The 17,206-nt window shown below is 46.1% G+C and overlaps 1 protein-coding gene across 2 annotated transcripts in view; it reads right to left on the bottom strand.

Moving 5' to 3' along the window:
• The window catches only part of LSAMP (limbic system associated membrane protein), a 303,261-nt gene extending 286,085 nt beyond the window's left edge, over window positions 1-17,176 (bottom strand). For both annotated transcript variants that reach the window (XM_057381023.1, XM_057381022.1), the window contains exon 1: window positions 16,824-17,176. In XM_057381023.1, the coding sequence (XP_057237006.1) occupies window positions 16,824-16,978 (155 nt within the window). In that variant the 5' untranslated portion in view covers window positions 16,979-17,176. The remainder of the gene's footprint in view (window positions 1-16,823) is intronic.
• Between the last annotated feature and the right edge of the window lie 30 nt (window positions 17,177-17,206).

Genomic DNA, 17,206 nt, shown 5'->3' with positions numbered 1-17,206 from the left:
AAAACCACCAAAAAACCAAAAAAACAGGAGAGCTTCATAAAGCAAGAGCTCAAATGAGCAGAACATGGACTCAGTCTAGAAACAAGTGAGAAAAAAGCATTCTGCTGGGCTATATCCTGTTTTAAGCAGCAGCACTGACCAAGCCCATGATGTCTGGTGAACATTCTAGAAGGAATTATCTCAATTACCCKGTTGGCTTTAAAATTAACTACTGTAATTCAGAAATTAGGATTAATGTTTGGTAAAGTCATGAAAATTCTCTGTTTAGAATGGACAAGAACCCAAACATAGTGGTAAGATGTGCTGAGACAAAGAGAAAAAAGGAGGCTAAGTGCAGTCTATTACTGCAATACAGTGTCCCATATCAGGTCATCCTATCTGCAAAAGATGCAATAGAAATAAAAAGGGTTCAGGGACAGGTGACAGGGATGAGTTAGAGACCTCACCAAATTTCTGTAAGAGGGGAGATTGAAAACAATGAAGCTTTTTGCTTCAAAGAGGAAACAAATCAGGCTGGATAGTATAGGATATATAAAATAATGAAGAATACAGCAAAGGCAAACACACTGATAAAGGTACGGAGTATCCCATACAACAAACTCTAYCCATGTGTGGCTGGATAGGATTTGCTGCTTTCCTGCTACGTGCAATAATGTGTGCAATAATTCACTGCCACAAGGCCTAAAGCTATCCCTAAAAGCACTRCATTACAGTTTTGTGAACTGCAAGAATATCAGTGGTCACTTTATCCATGATGGGTGAATCCCTGCTCATGACCTTTTCCTCCCAAACACCAGTGATACCAATCTTCTTGCTTCAGACTTCAAGCAGGAAACAACCTGTCCAGGACACAGAAATTTCTCCTGTCAGCAAGTTATTTCTATGATTCTGCATATTTTTCCCACTTAGGAGGTTTTTGTATTATCTTRTATAATGCAAATTTAAAAATGCAAGATACTGATGTAAAAGGGTTCTGCTATCATCTGCTGTTTYTTAAATTCTTCTGTTTGGGAGGAAATTCATATATGCTAAACAAGACAAGTTTGAAAGGCACTCTCTCTTAAGGACTTTTAAGTGTTCACGCAAGAGAGGAAAAATGATTATCCTACGTTTTAATGAATTCATGGAGGACCTGAAAAGAAACTTCCCTTTCAGATGTGTCCCAGAAGCTCAAAATTCCCCTCTGTACCATGTCACCCCCAGTGACTCTGTGATCTCCACAAAATGCTGCATCTGGCATTCCCTGACCAATCAAGGAGAGCACTTTCTCAGTAAACTTCTAGGGAGCAGACAGCTTGTTTCAGTAGATTTATAGTATCAGCCACTGAAAGGATCTGCCACCTACGTAGCTCCAAGATTTACAGGTCTGTCATTTCCTATGACCCCATCTAGATCTTTCCAGCAGAGCTGTGGAGCTGTTACACACTTTGTAACCACCTTTTTTAGATATCCCGCTTTACTCCTGTCCAAAAAAAGTGAGTAAGCACATCGAAACCCAACAAAACACTTTGCACTGCTATCTGTAGGTGTCTCCTCTCCATTTCCTCGCTTCCTTTGCAGAAATGCATGAATGTGGGTTCCTCCTTYACCAAAATGCTCATTCTCTGGACCAGAATCTCCATTTCACTGAGGAGAACACTTAGATGCAAACACCAGTCATAGATTTCCTTGGGAACCCAAAAGAAGCAGAGTGTTCCCTCCCCCAAATTCCTTTCCACTAAATTGGAACTGCCAAGATCTGGCCTTTCTGACCACAGATGAGAAAAAATATGATCTCCTTCTTTTGCATTACATTCATGTGATATTCTAGTCCAGCAGCCAATCAAGCAGCACTGAACAAAACCTATAAACTGGGGTTTCTGCCTGCAAAAATTTGGGYCACCTATGTCTGGCCACAAATTTGCTAAGACAAATCTCCTTTTCGTGCCTCAGTTTCCCATACTGCAAAAATGGGGACAAATAGTGGCTTGTCTCGAAGGAGAAATCAATAAAAATACTTTGAGATTCAGAAATGGCAGGGGCTACTGTGCCAGATAATCTCAAAGTACTCATGTGCTCTGGCATAGAACTGACAACAACTTTTCTATGCATGTTTTTAATAGAGGTTAACATTTTCATTTTCTCTGAGCATATTTTAGTCTCTATCACATAAAAGCAAGGTCTATGTAAGGCACCAACAAGCAGAATGCACAATCATTAATTTCTGCAAAGCAGCCTTGGTGGCTGTGAAAACACTCCAGGTAACTCAATAAATTAGAATAATAAACACAAAGGAAACCAGAGAACAAGCAAGGACGGGGCAGAAATCACAAACAGAGGCCGACAGCATAATATATGGCACAAGARCAGTCCAAGCTGGGCCTCCATGAGGCACCGGGGAGCACACGTGAGGTGGAGCATATCCAAATCCTGGTACTGTTCCTTATTACTCCCTGACTCTCACACGAGTAATTTTAATTTAAATATCAGTGCGCACACGCCGCAGGGACAGCTCCAGCTGCAAGAACAGCACAGCCCCTGCAGCCACAACCCCCCAGCCAAGAAACTTGTGCTGATGCCAACGCCAGCCCAGGGCTGTGATGGTGCTGTGGCAGCGGGGACAGAGCCTGCTGCCAGCTGTGGAGATGGGAAGGGCTTCATCTGCTCAGAGATGCTGAGCAATACCCTGTGCCCGAGGGAGGATGAGCAGCCAGYGCCTCTGAACAGGTTACTTTTGGCTCCTTACACAATCTGCACTCCTACAGAAGCAAATCAACCCCCGAGGGGAGCAGAGGGAATCTTTAAGTGCTGGGAAAGCATATTACTTTCTTTCAGGAATGTTTTTTTTTTTTGCTCTTAGCATGCCTTTCTGGCGCTGTGGTACTGGAAATGTTCAGTGTTCTCCCGAACTGGGGCTCCCCACACCAGCTCTGCCCCTGCACCCTGCTATCCCTTATGCTGCTCCAGACCTATTTCTTTCTTCAACACATCAGCTTTATGCATCTCAAGYGCTCACTTCTGCAGCTACTCCTATTTCAGTCCAAGACTCTCCTGAACAGAAAGTGCTGCTCACATAAAAATGACGAGGACAGGCGGAAAGACTTAAGATTGTGAGGGAAGATTCAGCAAACTCATTCCATTTTCCACCTGGATCAAGCCCTGAGCCCACAGGAAGCCTCCAGAGGTACTCAGAGCTGCAAACGTACTGTGACATTTAAGAGACCTCCCAGTGAGTCCCGGGAGCAGAGAGATGGACTTGTGGAGGAAAAGTTTTGTCTTTGCCACGCAAGGAGCTGATGCTATTTATAACAATTCCTGCTGTCCCCAACTGGGCATGAAGACAATCAGCATCTGTCCRCAGCCTCGGGGGAACTGCAGAAGCAGAGATGTGGTGGATGTAATCGTGCACTGCCTGCTGCTCCAGCATGAGCATGGTGGGCAGAGAGGAAGGGCTCAGCCAGGGCTGGGGAGATGAGGGGCTGGGGGAAGGGGACGATGGSTTTGCATGCGAGTGTCTGTTACTTGAGATCATACAGATGGTTTCTCTTTAGCTGTGGTTTTGAAAAAAAAAACAACCCTGTCTGCTCTGCTGGAGGCCCTTTCCTGCCAGAGACAAACCTGGAGCCCCCAGACAGAGGAGGAGAGCTCAAAGGTCTGTGAAAACAGAGAGTGCATTATGCTGGGGAGCTGGGAGCTGGAACTCTATACAGGTAGTCCTGAATGCTTTGTCTGCTTGTTCTGACAGGGCAAAGCCCAGGAACAGCCTGGCTCCCCCACAGCCTGCCTCCMTCACCCCCTCTGTCTGCCCAAGCATCCCCCCTTCCTCCCACCCTGTCCTGCACAGCCATCCACTGCCTGTACCTCCTCCAGCTTCAAGAGAGGCCCTGCCTGCTTCCCCCCCATCCCTGCCGCTCACACAGAAGTTTYCTCTCCCTTTCTTTCCTCTCTGACAAATCCAGATTCCCCACAAGGCAAAACCCACCCTTGCTGTGTTGCAAGGCCTTTCTGGGGCATGGGTCTCCTGTTCCTCTCCCCTACCCCAGCAGCAGCACACACATTTGTTTTCTTGCTCCATTAAGCCAGCAAATGAGGCTGGCTTAGCTGAGCACCGTGAGCTGCTGCTCTGAGCCCAGGACGTGTCTGAGAACAAGAAGAAACACCGATGGGCACAAGGGAGGGAAGGAGGGATTTGTGAGTTTGGCACCACGCTGTTCTACCCCCTGACAYTGAGGACAGCAGCTTCTGGAGAGCAAATCAAGCAAGCTAATGTAGCCTGCAAATGTTTTGGGGGTTGGCCAGGTGACCACGCTGCCTTCTTTGAGGCCATCCACCCTGCTCCASGAGAAGATAAATCAATGCAAGGCAACATCTGCCAAGATATTGACTTTGGCTCTGCTCACAGACTGCCTGCACTTCAGAGATGGGTAATATTCAGCTTGATTATCTCTCACCGCCAAGAGGAAGTTTCTCTCTATGCTTAAAATCACTGGGCTGAGCCAAGGAGGAATCGATCTGTGGGAGAGAAATGCTGACAAGAAAACACGAGTCAGAGACAGGATGAGAGTGGACGATGGGTGAGCAATGGAGACAGCCTCTGGCAGCTTGCCTGGCCAGGTTAGCAACAGCCTGGGTCACTACAGCCAGAGAAAGATTAACACCAAGCACATTGCTCCACACTTTACAGCAGGCCCCTTTATGCTCTTCCCCTCCTTCCCTGAATAGCTKTTCCTCTCTTAAATTGCTCCTCAACCTCTTAAAACATTCTTTCTCTGCTCAGCCCTACGTCCTCACTGCAAGGGAGTCTTCTCATCACTTCACGTGCTCCAAGTTCTCTGCTGAAGGCATGACACTCAGTAGTTGCAAGGCTTGCCAAGTGCTCCACTTTGGGCCTTATGTCAAACACCACATTCTCAGTGGTAAAAAACCCCAGGAGTACTCAAAAATTGCACCACATCACCCCTCAGGTAGACCCTAATCCTCATGGGCTCGTCTAACAACACACAAAGTGATTTCACGCCGATGAAAGGTGACATTTCATTAACAGAATATGCTGACAAAGCCTCGTGAGTTGAGCATTCAGCAACATCATCAAACTTTCCCAGGATAAAACACTGAGCCTTYGACTTGTTTTTCCCTACCACACTTATGGTAAAACATCCTGTAGGTCCTGTGCCCCTCCAAGGGCAGCAGATGAGAAAAGAAAAATCTCACTTTCTGCCTGTGCTCCTGCCGTTCTCTGAGCCTGAAGGAATCAAGCAGCAGAGGTAGAAGAGACCCAAAGGAACCATCCAGTCTGCTCTGCTCTGTGAAAAGATGGATCAGTTGTACTTTGTCATTTGTGGCATCTGTCACTCCTTGTACATGTCTAGTCTGTCCTCAAAGCTCTCCAGCAATGGAATTACGCAGCTTCCCAAGGCAATTTGGTTCAATGTTTTGCTATCTTTACTGTACTGACATTAAGCCTGTCTCTCTTGCTCCAATCTTAAACTACTCCTCCTCACCTTCTCCTGCAGAAGACATAATTCCTTTCTTTTGTATCTGTTATGCATATCTCATGCCTAGTCCTCTCTGATTTAGTCCTACCAGCCCCATCTCCCCATCTCTCCTCATGAGTATGCTGTCTAGACTTCTGATCATTCCCACTTCCTTCTTCTGGAGTACATCCAACTGGACCACATCTCCTCAGAAACACAAAGCTCTCCAAAAAGACACAGGGCCCTACTGCAGCACACCCTACTGCATTCCCACTTCCCTCTTTTGGAGTACATCCAACTGGACCACATCTCCTCAGAAACACAAAGTGCTCCAAAAAGACACAGAACCCTACTGCAGCAAGCACTGCCATGGAGCAGGGACACAGCTACAGCACAACACAAACCATGCTGGAAAATCTAATTCCTTCTCTCTTCTCTGGGAGTTGGATGATGCTCCCACTCTGAGCTTCATGTGGGGAAAAAAAAAAAAAAAAAAGTGTTTAAAAGGCTTAGTGATCTGACCATGTCCAAAGTCCTTGACCCACCTGCATTTAAGCACTATTTCCCAGGTCAGGTAAGAACAAAGCTGCACGTGTTCCTCCACCTTGGGACACACTTTTCAAACTGATAGACCTGCATGCCTCTGACTCACTGCCAGTACTGGAGACCAGCCAGAAGAATAGGCAGGAAAGAAATGCCACTCTAAAGGCCAATSAATACGCATGAAGCGCGTTACGCAAGAACCCCCGCGGACCCCCTTGCCCAGGTAAAAGTTCTACAGATGGCCCATCCCTATCCACAGTTGATGCAGTGGGGAGGATGTGTGGGTGGACAGATAATTTGATATTTAACTGAAAAAACTAAAATGGGTTTAATGCAGTGCTAGGAAGACAGATTGCCTGCAGCACCTTCTGCTCCTGATTATGGATGCCAATCTCAGGTTTCCCCTTAAGTGTAAAAGCAGCCAGGATGTGTGGGTTTTCACCAAAGATTTGGAGACCCAGTCCTACAGAAAAAAGTGCCACAGGAGGTTAATAAAAGGTGACCAGCACCAAGGAACATCCCCGTTACAGCACCAGCAGTTGGCTTTAGTTTTCTGTAACATCTTATGGTTCCATGCCAAAGGTGGAGGGGCGACAGGGACAAACGTGGRGCTGTCCCCAAAGTCTCTACAGCTTCTCCTGCAATGGACAAATCTGGCTGAAGTGATCACAACTCACCAGCTAAAGTCCTGACTTCAAGGTCAGAGAGATCTGGCAATTTGAACACTGAGAACTTTCCCCAACATTGCACCACCATTGCCTTTTAAATGTGTGTGCCTTCTTTGCCACTTCCACAAGAAAATCTCAGGTCTGCATCCCAGCATCGATGTGTCACCCCACGTGAGCATCACGCAAGAGTGTCAAGCTTCTCACCCAAGAAAGCTACAACAGAGGGAGAAAAAGCCCCCAGCTGCCTCCTTCCAAGTCCCAGGAGCAGAATCACAGCACACCAGGAATGCACTGCAGTGTGTTCCTCTGCTGACAGCAGCAAGGTGGCTTTCACACCAGCCTGCAGCCTCAGCTCTCGCCTGTCAATCACCTCACAAATGAATGGGATCTCCTACCACTCTATTTCCTACTTGGACTGCAATTGAAGGCAGAAAAAGCAGATCACTGGGATGGAAAAGGCATCCAACTACATTCCTGCCAGGAAGAGGAAGAGCTTTACTGGTGACACAGCCCCGCTTCTTACGAGCCCTCCCACACACACCCTTTCTTTGAGCTCCCAGAACATTCACGCACCAGGCATTCTGTGTAGGAAGAGAAAATAAATACACTGTGGGGACAGTCTGAAGAGCTGGACACAGGGCACAGAGCCTGCCTGAGAAGTGCCAGGGGGGTTGTGGAAGGACCACCCCTATTTAACCAGAAGATGTGAAAAGGGGGGAGGGCAGGCTTCTTCCACTAGTTTCAAACCTGCCTCATCCTTTGACTCAAGGATAATAAACTAATAAACCTGCCTGCACTGAAGGGACAAACATGACCCACTAAAACACAGCCCTCACAGGTCTCTGCTCCTTCCCCAAAAAACAACTGCCTCAGCTGGTGCAGGCTCCCTGCTCCATCACTGCAGGGATTGAGACTATGGATCATGTTACATCATATTTGGCAAAGAAGGGACAATCATTTTTCAGAGAGTAATCACTCCTGGAATCTYACTTTCCTCCAAGCTCAGAGGACACTCTGGAACAGATGGGGGTTTCCTAGCATCCCTGTGCTACCTGCAGCACTCAAGACTTGCTATCTTGCTATGGTAATGTTCTCCCCTCTCGAGCATTTTCCAATTCCAGCATGGTTATTTGTGCCTGGTCCTCTCTGTCACATGCTTTCCTTTCTATTCCCTGACAAGATGAGCATTGGGCCYGACCGTGGACAAATTCCTGCTGACTCCAGTCAGGAATCTGGGCTGGGGGTGGGAATGAAACTCACTACAAAGGAGCTGTGTGAAGGAATCAGCTAGGCTTTGTCACTGTGGCTCCTATCCTCCAAAGGAAAAGGAAGAGATAATGATGTTGGAACATTTTAACCTTTCTTTTTCTGAGCTTGATGGGCTTGGCCTGAGGCACCTTTCTGAGCAAAAACAGGCTGCTGCAAGATTGATTGGTTGGGTGCAGAGTTTAAAGGTAATTTTCTCTTGTCACATGCACATAAATTATTGTGGCTCAAGCTGTAATCAGCTCTACATCTCGCTGGTTCGACTGCTTTTATGCTTGGGCTCCTATGAGGGGTTGTGAGAACCATGTCCAGTGCTCCCTAAGCAGCATCCAACATAAAGACATATCAAGAGCACCACAGGCATGCACACAAAGTTAATGTCTAGGTTGAAGGTGAGGAAGGGGCACATGGCTGCAAATCTGTGCAGATAGGCCTTCCAGCTGCAGAAGCTGCAACTAGAGCCTTGTTTTGCTCATCTACGGACCCTTTTAAAATGTTCTGTCCATGAACGCCAGGGCATTCAAGAAAAACTCATCCACTCAGATTATTCACAAGGGGGAGAGGAAAAAAAAGATGCACATGCACACACACAAAGGAAGCACAGCTGCAGCCAAAGTGAATTCATTTTTAACATTCATGAAAATATTCACAGAACACTTCAGTGCTATTTGCCTAAATGTTGCTGTTTGGAGTAAACACTTGAGCCAGCGCAGGCTGTATGTTCTAGGCGCACACCGCATCGGGGATTAGGGGTGGCTCCTGGATCCAAGTCACACATTCACACCACGTTCCCAAGGACATGTGACTCCCTCACTCTAAGGCTCAGACTCATAATCTACCACCCCATAGTTCTTGACTTTTGGTCCTTGCAAAAGGACTTTGCAAGTACCCACAGCCACACAGCATTCCCCATCCATCCAGGCAACAAAAGCATCCGCACTCTGCCAAATTTAAACACAAGAGCAGTGGCAAACAATGACAGCTCTGGCATGCCCTGGTCTGGGRGAGCAGACCCCCCTCCCCACCTTTGCTCCCCCATCCCTCTTGTCAACCAAAGCCCTTCACTGGTTTCTCTCCCTGTGCATTCTAAGCAGCTCACACATGGGAAAATGCTACAGCACACAAGGGAGACCCAGCTGAAGCCCTGAAGACAAGAGCTGCGTGCGTTGTCTCTTCCTCCTTCATAAATACAGCTGAGACGACGACTGGATAATTGGCTAAGTGCCTGTCAGCTTAATAACAGAGAGAGAGACAGAGACAGAGAGGGAAAAGGAGAGATTTGTATTTACTATTCAAAGTCRTGGATGCTGCCTGCCACTGGATTTCAACATGGGTTTTGTTTGTACAGTAAGGCATGAAAGGTGACTGGATGTGCAGCTTGGAATTATGGTGTCCCTTGTCCAGCACTGTGTGAGGGTGGACAACCAGCCTGGGATGGAGAGAGTGAGGAAGGAGAGCACTGAGGTAGCTGCCATGCAGGCACTATTGCATTCCTGGTTAAAGTATTCATGGTTTCCTACACTGCTTTCACTAAGTCACACCACATTAGGGACAGTGACAGTGGTGCACCTCCAGCACGGTCACCCTGCTGACCCTGAGAGGATGCAGTGGCAGCTGCACAGTGGTGTGACCACTCCCATTTCACTTTCCAAAGGCACAGCACAGAGGGTGGTGCTTGAGGAGCTGGAGACCTCTTGGCCTTTCCCTTTCCTTCACAAATCTGGTGCATTTCTAGGAACCCATCTAAGGAGAGCACCTGTGATGAGAAACCTGACATGTTGGGTTCTTCTAGGAGAACTAGAGAACGTGTGCAGGAGAGAAGCCTCCCTGCTCTTTGGAAGTTTTCACTCTGCTGCTGAAATGGAAATTTCAGTGGTGAGAGTGGTTCAGGTTGCTACTGGAAAGGGATAGTATTGGCCAGATCTACAGTGGTGTTAATCACTGAGAGGAAGAGGAAGATGCTATATTGTGTTCACTTGCTGCTTTTTTTTCCTTAACAGGTGTAGCAACTGAGATGCACTGAAATGAAAGAACACTTCCAGAATTAGTGAGGATTATGGAGATCCAGGAATTGGGAAAAGCCACAGTGGCCTCCAGGTAAGGTTGCCTCTCAGTTGCAAGTGCAGCAGCTTTACAAAGTCTATGAACATTTGTCCAACTACACACAAGGAAAYACTTTCCACTTTTAAGTGAGAGCAGACACAGGGAAACACATCCTTGCACACAAGCACTCACACAAGCACGCACCTCCCAAATCTCATACAGATGTGCTGTTGCAGAGCATCTGCTGAATGYCAGCCCAGTGTGAGTGGGCTCATTTCCATCAAGCTGGCTGGGACTGAGGCAGCCCAACCCCAGTGAAATCAATAGAGCTGCGGCAGTGCTATTTCTCCTCTCTTTGCACAGGGCCGAGCACAGTGGGGGCACTTTGGGATCACAGCCGGCCTCTCCCACACAACAATTGCTCCTAATAAAAATCTGCAGAAATATATGAGCACAGAGGAGACTGGCGGYTCAGATTATTTTGAAATAGCTGTTTTCTAGGCAGAGGTGAAACTCATCATTATTAGTTCCCATTACTTACCATAAAACCAGGCACGTTAGATGTGCTCGAAGCCTGAAGCAAATGCTTTGGTGTCAGATTCAGCTGAAAATCACATTCRTTTTTTTTCTTCAGCAAGAGAACAGTAAAAGAAAACTCAGTAAATTCCTGAGTTCACCTTTGTGCCCTCCATTGCACTTACTCCAGCAGAGCACGAGTTCACACAAACCAGAGTGAATTTTGATGGACAACAAAACTAGGCAACTTCAATGAAAATGGCTATATTCAGCCTCACAGTGAGCCTGTTGAAGCCCTGCCACTGCATCAGCAGCAAGCTGTGGCCCYGCAGATCTGTCAGAATCAGCTGCCTTGTGGGTCTGGATATAAAGGGCAGGTATGTGTAACGTATATTTTGAAAACTTATAGTTATGAGATGGCAAATTCCAGTAACTATGAGCTATTTTAAGAGTAGGTCTTTCCTCATGACCTGCTGGGGAGGGGAGTGGAAGAGGTACCGACTCTGAGACACTTCAGGTAACACGTACTACTGTATAAATTTTAATGCCAGCTAAGTAGGAAAACATATGGTACTTGGTTGCAAACTGAAGTGTGTGTGCAGACTAAGGGGAGGAGGTTAAAGCCACACAGTTCRATACTGTCTCTCCATCTTTCTGAATGCAACACATGCGTGCAGTGTTATTAAACATACATAATTTCACCAAGGAAAGCCTTTCCTTCCCTAATTTCCATTCGACTTTTCCTTGTGATGGGCTAGTCCCRCCCTGCAGAAAGCACATTCTCACAAAGGGACCCCTTACCACTGGGCACACCATATAAAAATAATGAGTGTGTACAAGGAGAGATGATTGCCAGCCTTTGACCACACACATACTGCTACTTCCTTTATCATATGTACGCACACACACTCACATATCTATGGATTCATGTGTGCCTTCATATAATGGCACCATCTGCTGCCAGAGCTGGAAGATTTGCAACATCATCTGTTACTACATTTATACATTTTCATCTTTCCTTTGAAGGAAAGAATTGGCAGAGTTTGCACAAATCCCAATTTACCTTTCTCGACACACGGACACTAGATTTGATAATGAAGTCTTTGTACAAATGGGAGAGAAAAGCACTTGGGACTTGTAGTCAACACCAGCGTGGATGACAGAATCCTCATTTGTCACATTTGTCACATTTGCTGGGTGTTGCATGGCTGAGCCAAAAGGCAGCCCAAGCTAATGGATAGGTCACTAGGATGGGTGTGCCCGAACCCTGCTGCAACCCTGGGCGACTCCTCTCACCTCCTGGCCACCCCCAGCCTCGGTCCATCCCAGTAATAACCTGCCCACCCCACAGAGGAGGGGATCTCTTATTCCCTGCTCACTTGGTACAAAGGGTGCCTCACCTTAGTGCTGGCCTCTAATTGCCACAACASCACCACTAATAACCAAGGTTACAATTTTACTGCCAAGACTGTATTATTATGTACATTATACCTTTGAACATGCCTATTGTCATTCCTAGCAAAAGGCTCAGCTCAGTACTCCCTGTTATAAATCATATGCTAATTATAAGTGTAATCTGAACAGCTTTTACTTTTCTTTTAAAATGACGGTGTAGGGCATAAACTTTGTTGTGATGTTGTGTTGCTATTTTGCCTGAGGTGCCTTTGTCCTCTAGCGCAGCTCCACGTGTAACAACATATCAGCAAAATACTGGGAGGCCAAGAACAGAGTTTGCATAAATTGCTTATATTGCAGGATTACACCAACAGCACTGTCATTACTGCTGGTAATTTGATTCCAGCCCATCCCTTGACACATGTAACRTGAAGGAACTAAGTACCCATTAGAATGGATGTTCCTAAATGTGCCATCAKCCTGAAACTTCACATTATTTCAAAATACCTGGTAAAAATGAAAAATGCGCACTCAGTCAAATGTTGGTTTTCATCTGTACATCAGCATCGGATTGATTTAATTCTTGATGAAAAGTTGATGCTTGGGAAAACTTGGGAGCAATGAGCCAAATTCTGGCCTTGGCGAGATCCCAGTTCTCCAACAGGCTGAACATCATCTGAGCAGCACTCAGCAGCTTACACCCTGTATGAGTCACTTGTACCTCTTTATTTGCAGTCCCTGGGAATCTGCCCCAAAGGCAAATGGAATATTTCTGGCTCTGCCCTTGGGCTTTAGTGGATTTGTACTGGAATAACGGAACAGATTGGAATGGGGATGTGACCCATTTTGGCTCCAGCTGGTGAYGAGCTCCATTTCAGGAGTTTTCAAAGGCTAAATCTGCACTTGTGCCAGGACTTCTAAAATCCCAGGGCAGCCTGCAAGTCCTGCTGACACCCTCAGATTAGTGCTTTAAAGGCACTTTGAGGTGAGCTGCTGTGGTGGCTCCTGAGGCAGCTGATCTTTCYCCCTGACATGCTGTAAAGTATCTGATCCCACAGCATGGATTTCCCACTGYCATTTTGCTTTTAACCCATCTTAAGGGCCAAACACAACACAGAAAGACAGTTCCTTTCCTTCCCTGTTTGCAGCTGCTGGTCTTCATTACTGCACATGTCCCAGCTTAGCCAGCATCCTCATGTTCCTCATCCTCTCCCTAGGCTACATAGAAAGCACATTACACAGTACAGGATCCCTGCCTGTGCTCAGCCAACATGTGCAGAGTGAATGAGGTGGGAAGGGATGCAGCAAGGAGATTTGGGGTTRGGGACTGTTTTCCTTTTCCTGTTTTAATTAGTTTGAAGGCTATGTTGTGCATTTCTTATATGGAGGTTCTTCTTTTCCTAACACCAAGCAGGGAAGTTGCATACAAAACCTGACAACCTCATGACTGTAATCTTGAAAGCAAGACATCGGCAGGAGCTGTAGCCAAAGCTCCCTCTCAATASTCMAAATAAGGTTCAKTGTCCTTCTTCACTTGCTGAAGAGYTACAAAAAYGAAAACTTAGTMAGTCTGATATGCTCACTAATCTACAGTGTCATCTTTGAAGCATCCTTGCAAGCTCTCTTTCCTTTTTGCAGCTGGACAAACACCAGCAACTCTGCTCAGCCATTTCCACCTGTTGCAGCTCTCAGACCTCTCCTCTCTTTTCTGCCTTGCTCTAAGGAGYAGATYATTACCCTTTTCCCTGCAGATAGTSTAYMWTGAGYTATTTTTATTCTCTCTGCARTTCCCCAACTTCCCCATGCCAAATACTCCTTAAGAGTCATCAAACTTCAGCAAGGCCAACAAATGGATYAAATCTGCTGCCAGGTCATTTAGGAGATGAGCCAGTTTAGAGTTAGGGACATTTTTTAATAGTCCCATACTGAGGGAATATTTTAAATGCTATAGCTTTAAAAACTCATCTCCAAACTTTTCAGAATAATTCTATTCTGAGTAACGAGCTGCAGATGAAGCTTCAGAGGACTGGCTTCCTTTGGGAACATTAGGGCTTATAATAAACTATTTTTCTCCACTTCATAGATCAGTCCACCCACCCATTCTTCCACCTACAAGTGCAACCCTATATACAAATGTATAAGGTCCCAAAGAGGAAGATTCATTTAGAAAATCCTGTCCTTTACTGAATGATTTGCATCACAATTTACAGGAACAAAATGTTTTTAGTTATCTTATCACTATGTATACTGCTTTATTTCTCTCCAACTGTGTATCATTTTTTCTACCTCCCACATTCTCATTTCCCTTCAAGCTACAGGAGCTACTGGGCACTGGAAAACTGATGCTGCACAATCCCTCTGAAGCAGATGTTTAGCAAAGATAGGTGATATGATCCACGTACAGAAAACTCTTACCTATCTYTCTGTGGGCATAAAGATCTCCTTTGAATACTGTTAGCATAGATCATCTAATGKTTTTTTTTTTYCCCCATCTAGCTCTTTCCCCTCTATTGTCATAGTGGATCTACAGACAAGGAGGGTGAGACACTGGGAGTTTTTCAAAACAAGGCCGTGTTAAAGTGAGTTACGATTGAGAAAACAGTGAGGGGGAAGCTAGCAAACAAACCCTTGCTTTAAAACTGAAGGAATGAAATGTCATCCTGAAGGACCTAAAGTGTATGGGACATAGGGAAATCTCACACCTTCCAGTTTCACTTGGCAGTCCTGTCTCCCAGTACAGTCTGGCTTCTGCCTCTTCTCTGAAGGAGGAACTGAAACATCCCAGAAACCTGGGGCTAATTCCATGGAAAGGGAGAGGAGGCAGCTTTCCTTCCTAGGAAATGTGAAAAGCATAAAGCTGGCCAGATCTGCTTAAAGAGCTTAGGAAGGCAGCTGAACGAAAAAGGTAAAGCCAGTGCACYGGCCACAGTCACTTGTGACAGAAACACAGCCTGCCAGGAACACACACAGCATTGCTCGGGGCAAGCATTTACATGGCCGGGTGGTGTGCTGCTCCTGCAGACTGTGTCACTTGGCACACATCTGGCTGACACAGCTGGATCACTTCACTCAGGTGTTTTATTTTAGTGCCTGACATAACACTGGCAAGCCACACGCAGTTGCTGAAACCATTCTCCCATGCAGCCCCGTGGAGCTCGCTGGTGAAGGAACGCTTTACACRCAGCACATGCAGGCACCATCCCCACCATCGCTTTAGCCCTCTCAGCTGCAAATGCAGCTTTAGCACACAGCATCTAGATAAACTCAAAAGCCTCCAAGGTTAAGTGGGAAATAGAAATCTAGTGACCCCTGTCTGGGCAAGTGAGCTTAATGACTTGTCTGCTGCTGCATGTWTCAAACATATGCCGGTGAACATCTGTCTGAGCAGCCCCTCCAAAATAAATGATTGATGGAAGCGATTTGCCTTTAAAAATGGGATAAGTCAGCTAGGAGTCCTGCTAGAAAAGGGTTAATGGGATGTATGAATTGGTAGTGAGTGGAAGAGAGAGTAGAGAAGCCGGAGTCAGAGGCAACACCCCTTGTTAGGTGTTTACCATGTTGAATCTAAACCGCTTGCATTGCATATGCAAGGCAGATGAATTACTCTGTAAATCCTATTACTCTGTGTGGATAAATCTTACATTCAAGTTAACAAGTCTGGAGAGCTGGGGAATGGAAGCTGCTGAATGGATATTCCAGGATCAAAACAACCGAGGACATGGGAGGCGACCAAAGCAATATGCGTCCTCACACACACACACACACACACACACACACATCCCTCTTCCAGCATCCTGCTTCCCTCTGTCATTAAATGGGAGGGATGCAGGACACAGGGGATCGTGTAGCAGAGCGTTTGGTGACATCCAGCAGGATTTATTTCACAGAAAGAGAAAGAAAACTTTGCTGCTGCTGTTAGCTTTGCTAGGGGATTGCTCCCTTGGTGCTTCAGGGTTTGTGCACTATCAGCTCCTCAGATAGATCACAGACTTATTTTAAATTACACCCGGTAGTTTCATAGCCATAATACACAGTGTGCACACTCACACASGCAGAATTTTCCTCCAGTAGGTAAGTTACTGCAGGTAAGTTGAGCAAGGCAGAATTTGAAAAAGAAACCTACAGGAAAAAGACTACTGCAGTTCAGCTATTTGGGACGCTCCTAACTGAAAGCCCAAGTAGTGTCAGAAGTACCTTTGGAAAACCTGCACAATGAAAACAGAAATATAGCACTCAATACTGCCAATAAGCGTGGTTTCATGTGCAAAGACACCCTCATCACAACCAGACACGCAGGCACAGCACACAGCCATTTATTTAGCACTGCAAAAAAACCCCAACACACTAAGATACAATCTTTCTAAATGTCAGAGWTCCTACACCATTTTTTTTCACCAGCCTTTTCAGCTATTGTATCCATCCTCCCTCTCCACAGGGCAGAAAAATAAATAAATAAAATTAAAAGRCAAGAGTTTCCCAAAAGAACTTGCCCGAGAGTTCTGGCAGCACCAGGGATAAAGTTTTTGCATATGTACAAAAAGAAGCGAGGGAAGATCAATGGAACATCTGGCAAGCACAGCTGGATCCCTTTTTGATTCCTCTATCGATACTGCAGGGCTGGTGGAAAGTGTACGCTCACAAGAGCCGGCTAACACAAACAGATCTTTCCCCACTGAAATTCTTTTGATCCAGAGCACTACACGGAGGATAGTGTGGCAAGAAGTGTTCAAAAGCTTTGCAAAATTTTCGCATTAAAGCACAAACACACACGCAGAGCCTTGTTTGTAGCAGCTGCTGCTACTGCAGTTTGAGAGGTAAAATAACACACGCTCTCACCGAGACATATACACACAAATCTACACCACGTCACATGCACACGTTGCATACATGGAAATATAGATGCACACACAGATGAGAAAAAGTTGGCAAAATGCCCTACCTGAGGATGGCTGTGTCCCCTTGCCTCACGGTGATGTTATCGGTACCTCGGGTAAAATCCACGCTGCGGACTGGCAGCCCTGTAGGGAGAAGGCAAAGCAATCTCAGTAGGACCAGCGGTAATTGTTTCCGATCAGGCTGAGCCCTTGCTACCATGGCTGGTCTCGTCGAGTTTCACTGTCAGTACTTGTCTCTTTCTCTGCCTGTGTATGTGGACAGATAGACGTAGAAAGAAAAACAATAATAATAATGTACAACTCTCGCTSTGATCGACAGCCCAAGAAAGGGGAGGTGATTTCACAGTCCTTCTCAGCTGCCACTTTCTCTTGCTCTTTTCAGTCTCTTGCTGGCTTCTTTCCCTTCCTTGCCTTTTTTTTTTTTTTT

This window comes from Malurus melanocephalus, unplaced genomic scaffold (assembly GCF_030028575.1).
Source record: "Malurus melanocephalus ecotype Western Australia unplaced genomic scaffold, MMel_1.1 scaffold_487, whole genome shotgun sequence".
Taxonomy (NCBI): Eukaryota; Metazoa; Chordata; class Aves; order Passeriformes; family Maluridae; genus Malurus; species Malurus melanocephalus.
Note: the sequence above shows the minus strand (reverse complement) of the source record. Positions and strands in the feature narration are given on the sequence as shown.